Here is an 8,049-nt window from a genome sequence, read left to right on the forward strand (position 1 = left end):
AAGGGTTATCAAATGCTACTACTGTGTACGGTACAACATAGATATACCTTTTTGATGATTTGCGTTTACAAACTAAAAGATAATAGAATCTTCATTCTTTTCAAACTTTCAGATGAAAACTTTTTTGTACTAAGAAGTTAGGGGCCGTTTACCAAACACTTACTAGGTAAGTGCTTACCAGGAAGAGTCACCACTCTTATTTACCTTATGAGATAATATTCCCGACCATCAAAATGGATTAATGGTAAGCTCTTTATAAACCGGTAAGCGTTTACTAGATAAGAGTCATCACCCTCACTTACCAAGTAAGGCTATTGATCATTGTCTTCCCTCTTAACGGGTAAGATTATCGGTCCTTATTATGTTCATCCAATAAGGTAATTGCACCAGTAAACACTTACCAACATAAGTRTTTAATAAACGRCCCCTTAATGAGTGTAAGTGTACTACAATGGGTGTTAATGGCTTTTTAGTGGGTCATTGTGGTCTAATCGGATATAATGTGCCTTAGTTATTATCCTTAACGAGTCTAAATAGGTCATAGCAGGTCTAAGTAAGTCATAGTGAACCTGATCAGACTTTAATGAGTCTAATTGAAGTATACCATGGTGGTCCTCAACAAGTCCAAGTGAGTCATCATAGGTCTAAATGGGWCATTATCAACCTGAATAGACTTTAATAGCTCTAATTGAGGTATAACGGGTCATGGCGTTCTTTAACTAAGTTGAATGGGTCGTTTTGTTCTATGTGGGTATATTGGGTCTTATTATGCTTAATGAGTCTAGTTAAGTGGGTCATAATAGGTTTAAAGGGGTCATAGTTGATCCAATTAGACTTTAGGTGGTCTAATTGAGGCATAACAGGTCATTGTGGTTCTTAATGTGTATCTTTGGTCTAAGTGAATGGGTCTTATTCTCTTTAACAGGTGTAAATAGGTTATGATGGGTCTAAATGGGTAATAAGCAATTTTTTGATAGGGAGGCAGGAGACCCCTCCAAATCAAGGCAAAACACTAAAACGCAAGACAAAAAGCACACGGGTGGGGTAAGTCCACAACCACCAGAAAAAGCTAAGGAGCCCCGAGAGAGGAAAAGGTAGAGAAAAAGAAACAATCCACAAGGGAAAGGCCTAGGCAGGCAAGACCTAGGCAAGCAACGGGGAAACAATGAAGGAAGGAATAGGGGCCTAAAACAGGCTCACCTTATACCAAACCAAAAGAGAAGCACAAACCAAAACAAGCAGCGACCAAGAAGGGAAAATCACTGGACACCCGAGGAAAGGGTAGTGTCCATCTGCTCAGACTCCTGAGATGTCTTTGGCTCAACCTRGGAGGGAGTGATATCACTGGTGAGAAATCTAGCAGTATCTCCATCATCCGACTCAACCTCAATCACATCATCCTCATCAAGGAGGTCATCCTGATCAAGGGGATCATCCTCGATCTCGGAAGGAACAGAAGGAACAGAGGGATGGGGAGAGGATGACTCAGGCTCAGAAGACTGAGAAGAGTCAGCAAGAATAKAGAAACGATTTGAAGAAGAAGGAGGGTCCTTGGCATGTGTCTTGGGGGGATGTGGAGGGTTAGAGGGTTTGGGTTGGTGAGGTTTAAGGGTAATGGATTTAGAAGGAAGGGCAGGTCTAGAAGCAGAGGGTAAACCCATCTGGGGGGATTGGAAACTGGGGGGAGCTAGCCGGGGGGAGCTAGCAGGGAGGGGCGGGAGTCCTTTGCACAGGGCGGTAAACCTTGCGGGGAGGAGCCTTTACATTTGAGCCTTTACCAATTTCAGACGAGGAAGGGTTATCCTTTTTAGCGCGAGAGGGATGTTTTCTTTTGATGGTTTGGAAACCTTCATTGTCTTTATCTTTACCAGGCACATTAGCATCAATAACATTCTCAACATTTATCTTTTTTATCAGAGACTTCAGAAATAACATGTGGGCACATAGAGTCATCATGACCAAAAACATTGCAATGGGAGCAAACAGGGGGTTGCCATTCATATTCCACTCTTAAAGAATGCAAAGTCATATCAAAAGTCTCAGGGTTTGGAATACGTACCTTAACCTCATTAAGCCAATTTTTCCTAGCAGGCACATCAAGAAGGACCCTTGCAAAAGCAGATTTCTCTGCAGCATACTTACACATATTTGCAGTCCAAGAGTCCATAGCAATGGGTTTACCAATTTTACTAGCTATATGGCTAAGGCCCTCATCATTCCACACATCATACGGGATATCATGAATATTAATCCATAAGGGAATATTATCATGCACATTTGAGTTTAAATTTATACCAGGCCTCCATTTTTGAACGAAAATAGGAACATTTTTAAAGGACCATGGGCCATTATCGATCACTTTTTGGAGACCTTCCTCCGAATTAAATTTAAAGAGAAAAGAACCATGTCCATTTAACATAACATCTTCAATACCAAACTGGGACCACAACTTGGAGGCAAAATAACGAACCACAKGAAAAGGGAGACGTTTTCCAACAAAATAACCACACAAAGTTTTAGAGTAGGTTTCACAACTCTTTTTAACCACCGAAAGAGGTATATCAATAGGAGCATCCTCATTCTCACATAAGCTCGGGATAAAAATAGCTTTGGAATTTCTCCATTTTAAATTCTATTTAAATGAAAGGTAGAAGATTTTGGGGGTTATCAAATGATACATAGTGCGATACAGTCAAAACAAGGTATTATAGTAGAAACCGAATAGATACCTCGGATACAGATAAACTTATCAAYAGATTCTCTATCCTCTCTTTTCCCATTTCAATTTCAATATTTATGTTCGTTTTCATTATAGRATAACAAGATGATTAGAAATTCTTTACYTTTTTTTTCAACCCAATCGYTCTTTTGATTTTGGAAATTTTTTTATCAATATAYTGTTTYTTATACACACATCTCCATTATGGAATGGAGAATTTAAAATTATCATTCAAATGTTTTTTGAAACCGCTAAGCACATTAGCAAAAGAATTGGGTAAAATATTAGTATTTTGACCATTCCACACCACATTAGGTTTGGCTTTAGAGTAATCTTCATTTTGGGTTTTTTGAAAGTTAGAAATATTTTTAGGATTTTCAGCATTATTATTCAAAGAATGAGAAGCAAATAAAGGGGAGGGGGCACCAGTAATATTAAAAGTTGGGCATACCTGACAGTGGCAGAGGGTTAGACTGATGTGGGCCAAGGAGAGATAACGCAGGAGAAAAGGGCTCATTGTTCTTATCCATCACATTTGGGATAGAGTCCAACAATTTCCACCTTCTGATTGGTAATGGCATTAGGATCTTGAACACCCATTCCACTATCTTCATTTGAACTAGGCCCATTATCTTGAACACCATTAACTTAGGCTCTTCATTCCATAGCCTCATCTCATGTAAGGAGTTAGGCACGGACGTCCCCATGGAAGAGTAGTCATTAATAATAGAATACCCTTTTCCAAGACAATRGAGTCCGGTCCACAAGCAGTAGTAAAAGAATCCAAAGTAGGCCCAGAGGAATTTAAAGGAGAAACAGAATTCAAAGAAATATTATTTAAGGGACTTACCTGGATGGAGGCAYGCACAGATAATAGGGACGGACGTCCCCAATGAAGTAGGGTCATTGGCACTATTATCAACACAACCCTCCATATTAAAAAGCTCTTCACTCTTCCCACTATTGGCTAACTTGGGGGATAAAGTACTAGGGGAACCTGCATGGGATTGGGGGTTAGTGACAAAAGATAAGGAGTTAGGAGAAAAGGTATTACTAACCTGACCATTCCCATGCAAGTTGGACTTAGTGAGATCATGGCCCAAAGTATTATAATTTTGTATGGGCTTCTGAGAGAGATGTGGACTCAGATCTTGATCACCTCTTAGACTTAGAGGCCTTGGTTGATCTACAAAGTTAGGCCCACAAGGATCAGATATTTGCTCAGGCCCATCAAAAGTAGGTAACCCATTCTCAACGTAAAAAGAAGCAGCCTGATGGGCCAGGTTTTGGATGCTGGTATCCGAACTGGGCTGGCCCACATACGAGGAGATGTCTTGGGCTTCAACATGATGCTTATCAACCTTGTCATACTGCATGAATTCTTGAGAAATAGACACACGGCTTTGAGTAAGATTACCACCTTCATACACGTGAGAGCTAGGCAAACCCACATGGACTAAGGTTAGCTCGGGCCCAAGACTGTTGTACAAAGCTTCTCCATGGCAACCAGTAACGGCCTGGCGGGCTGGAGATTGCATAATTACAGTCCACATTGACCAAGGAATTGTCTTGCATGAAATCTATATTAAAAGTCAGCCCAGTATCCACTTTTGATACCATAGTAGTCAAGTGCCACCTACCCCATTACTTTGTTTGTAGGGATAAAGGAGTGGATGACATTTGGGTTTGAGAAACCATTTCAACAGCGGCCAGGTGATCACTTCGAGGTCCAGCAGAATCCAAAGGCCCATTGATGGCCACCTCGACTTCACTTATCTTCACCACGTGTCCTTTCCACTTTTTAGCAACTTTGAGATTGTTTATTTGAAACAATTTATGGTTTTCTATAAAACTGTTTATCAAGTTATTACAAGTTAAAATGGTTTAACTTCTTCAAAAATTTCTTATTATCGACACCAGTATAAACTGTTTATGCAAACACTCAAAGTGTTTATTACCGGTGTCACACTGAAATAAGTCAATAAGTTGTTTTTATAAGCATCTCAAACACCCTTAAACATATGAATCTTTTTCTTTAAAAAATGGGAAGAGCCCGAAGAGTTCGTTTCTTTTTTTCTTAGGGGCCGTTTACCTATTTGCTTACCTGGTAAGGGTTTACTGATAGGAGTCAACACTATGATTTATTTTGATGCATAAGATTTTAGTATATTAAAACATATCAAATGCAACAATTTAGTGGGTAAACGCTTACTTGGGTAAGAGTCGTCATCCTTACTTACCGGGTAAAACTCTCCATCATTCTCATCGCTCTTACCCGGTAAGATTCTTGACCCTTCTCATGTTCATCCGATGAGAAAATTTATCTGGTAAATATTTACCAAGTAAGTGTTTAGTAAACGACTCCTTAATAAATAAATTAAACTTTAGAAATTGAATATCTACGKCATTTTAGGGGGTGTTTGGTAGAAGTAATTATTTCTTGTAAAAGATATTTGGTCGGGTTTGCATTTCTGTAAATGGTGGACTCATCATCGTTTTCATTAGGGGTGCTCATGGGTTAGGTTGATCAGGTTGAAGACATTTGAATAACCCAACTCAATGCTTACGGTTTGGAAAAATCTTAACCCAAACCATAGTGCAACCCAACCCAACCCAACCCAACCCGTACGGGTTGGTAAGATTAGTCGGGTTGATACTTTGGTATATTAAAATATTATTCTAACCTTGAATATGTTATTTCTTTACTCATAATTTATATTTCATCATCAACCATTTGATACAACTTATTTATATTTCTTACGTATATCACATTCAGTTAATTTTCTCAATTTTCATATATATGTTCACAGTTACTGAACATATATATGAATGAGTTATATAGAGATATGAATAGATTGAAAATATGTGTATATGAAAATCATACATGATAGTGTAATTGTCTTATATATATATTAATAAAAATTCAACAATCATATTAAATCCAAGAAATAAAAGGATATCGGATTCATCACGTTGGGTTGGGTTCAAATAATAGTAACTCAATATCAACCCAATACCTACGATTTGACAATTTTACAACTCGATTAGACATCGAGTTGCTTCGGAATGGTTTATTTTCGCGTTGGGTTAGATTGAATTTATGGAGTTTATTGAGTTTTTGAGCACCCTCATGTCTATCTTTTGAAGTCCATAATCGTTCTTGTCCACCGGAAAACCTTCTGTAAATGGAAAAGCTCATCAAACCTTCCCCTTCATCTGCCTCCATCCCACTTACCCATCWTACTCATCACTCCCGAGATTCTTCAATTCTCGACAAACTTGAATCGTGCAACTCCTTAAAACAACTCAAACAAATCCAYTCCTATGTCATCAAAACCTCAAGATCACCTCATCAAACCCAACAATTGCTGTACACCAGAATCATCTCCATTTCTGCTACAGCATCCACGCACATCYCTGATATCACCTACATACACTCTCTTTTTAGTAAACTCKAGAACCCGAGCATCGATCTTTATAACACCGTCATAAGATCGTTCATTAATAAGAATCGCAACCCTCTGATGGCATTGTTTTTTTATAGTGATTTGCTTGTGAAAGGCTTGGTTGGGGATAGTTTTACGTACCCTTATGTCCTCAAGGCGTGCACGCTTTTGTCCACCTTGAGAGTAGGCRAACAGATACATTCTCATGTGGTGAAAACTGGGTTTGTGTTGAATTTGTATGTTGTGAACATATTGATGAGGTTTTATAGTGAATGTGGTGTTTTGGAAGGTGCCCAGAAGGTGTTTGATGGAAGTCCTRAAAGAGATTTGGTGACTTGGACTACTTTAATTCAAGGTTATGTAAGTATGGGTTTCTGCGAGAAAGGAATAGAGGTSTTTTACGAAATGTGTGATGCGGGTGTTAGAGCAGATGAGATGACAATGGTGGTTTTGATTTCAGCCAGTGCCAGATTGAAAGATCTGAACCTAGGTAAGAAACTTCATGACTATATATGCGATCATAACCTGAATTTCGATGTATACRTAGGCAACGCTTTGGTTGATATGTATCTAAAATGCGGTGAAGCTAGTTTAGCTCTTAAGATCTTTAACAAAATGMCTGTGAAAAACGTAGTTTCTTGGAATTCMATAATACTGGGCCTAGTTCACCAAGAAAAGTTCAAACTTGCTTTGAATTTGTTCAAAGAGATGCAGAAACAAGGTGTCAAACATGATGAATTCACTTTAGTCGGTGTGCTTAATTGCTGTGCTAATTTAGGGACACTCAAAGATGCCATATGGGTACATTCTTATATRGACACAAATGGCATTCGAGCCGATGGATTTATAGGAAACGCACTTCTAGATATGTACATGAAGTGTGGACACTTAAAGAAAGCATATAGTATCTTTAACAACATGAAACATAAAGACGTTTATACATACACCAGTATGATATTTGGGCTTGCCATCCATGGGGAGGCGAAAAGGGCACTCGAAATTTTCTCYGAGATGCCCAAAATGGGAATRGTACCAAACGATGTAACATATGTAGGGATTCTTATGGCATGTGCCCATGCTGGACTTGTAAAAGAAGGCTGCAACCATTTTGTGGAAATGTGGATGGTTCACAATATTAAACCACAAAAAGAGCACTATGGGTGTATGGTTGACCTCTTTGGCCGTGCAGGGTTGTTAAGTGAGGCCGAAGATTTTRTTCAGAATATGATCGTGGAACCTGATGGTTTAGTCTGGGGAGCTTTACTAGCCGCTTGTAGGATTCATGGAAACGTTGAGATTGGAGAAAGGGTGATGGAAAAATTGGATAGGATTGATGAAGAGAAAGATGGTGCGTATATACTAATGTCGAACTTATATTCCTCTTTGTATAGATTTAGGGATGCTGTAAAGTTAAGAAAGACGATGAAACAAAGAAAGATGAAGAAGATTGCAGGTTATAGTTCGATTGAGGTTGATGGCATAGCGTATGAATTCCGAAAGGGGGAGAAATCCAACATCAAATCTAAACAGATATATATGTTGCTTGATGTAATGGGAAAACATTTGAAGAATGGTGGGGAGATAATGTAAAGATCATACCAACAGGTATCCAATTCCTATTTATGTCAAAAGATTTACTTTTGCATGTTGTTTAGAGTCTTACTCAGTAAGTGAAGGTGACGACTCTTACCCAGATAAGTGTTTACCGGGTAAATTGTTGCATACTCTACCGTTTTAATGTACTACAATCTTACGCAGTAAAATAAATTATAGTGTTGACTCCTAACGGTAAGTGTTTACCGAGTAAGCATTTAAGTAAACAGCCCCTTTAATTTCTCAAAATATGAATAAAGAAAAAATTGATTTTCATTTAATTTGTCAATT

At 38.5% G+C, this 8,049-nt stretch overlaps 1 protein-coding gene across 1 annotated transcript; it reads left to right on the forward strand.

Annotated features, from left to right (window-relative positions):
• The first annotated feature begins 5,904 nt into the window (after nt 1-5,904).
• LOC112506402 (pentatricopeptide repeat-containing protein At1g08070, chloroplastic-like) lies at nt 5,905-7,769 on the forward strand. Its single transcript, XM_025110409.1, has one exon. The coding sequence runs from the start codon at nt 5,905-5,907 to the stop codon at nt 7,753-7,755; it is 1,851 nt and encodes a 616-aa protein (XP_024966177.1). The 3' UTR covers nt 7,756-7,769.
• The last annotated feature ends 280 nt before the right edge of the window (nt 7,770-8,049 follow it).

This window comes from Cynara cardunculus (assembly GCF_001531365.2).
Source record: "Cynara cardunculus var. scolymus isolate 2C chromosome LG 1, CcrdV1, whole genome shotgun sequence".
NCBI lineage: Eukaryota > Viridiplantae > Streptophyta > Magnoliopsida > Asterales > Asteraceae > Cynara > Cynara cardunculus.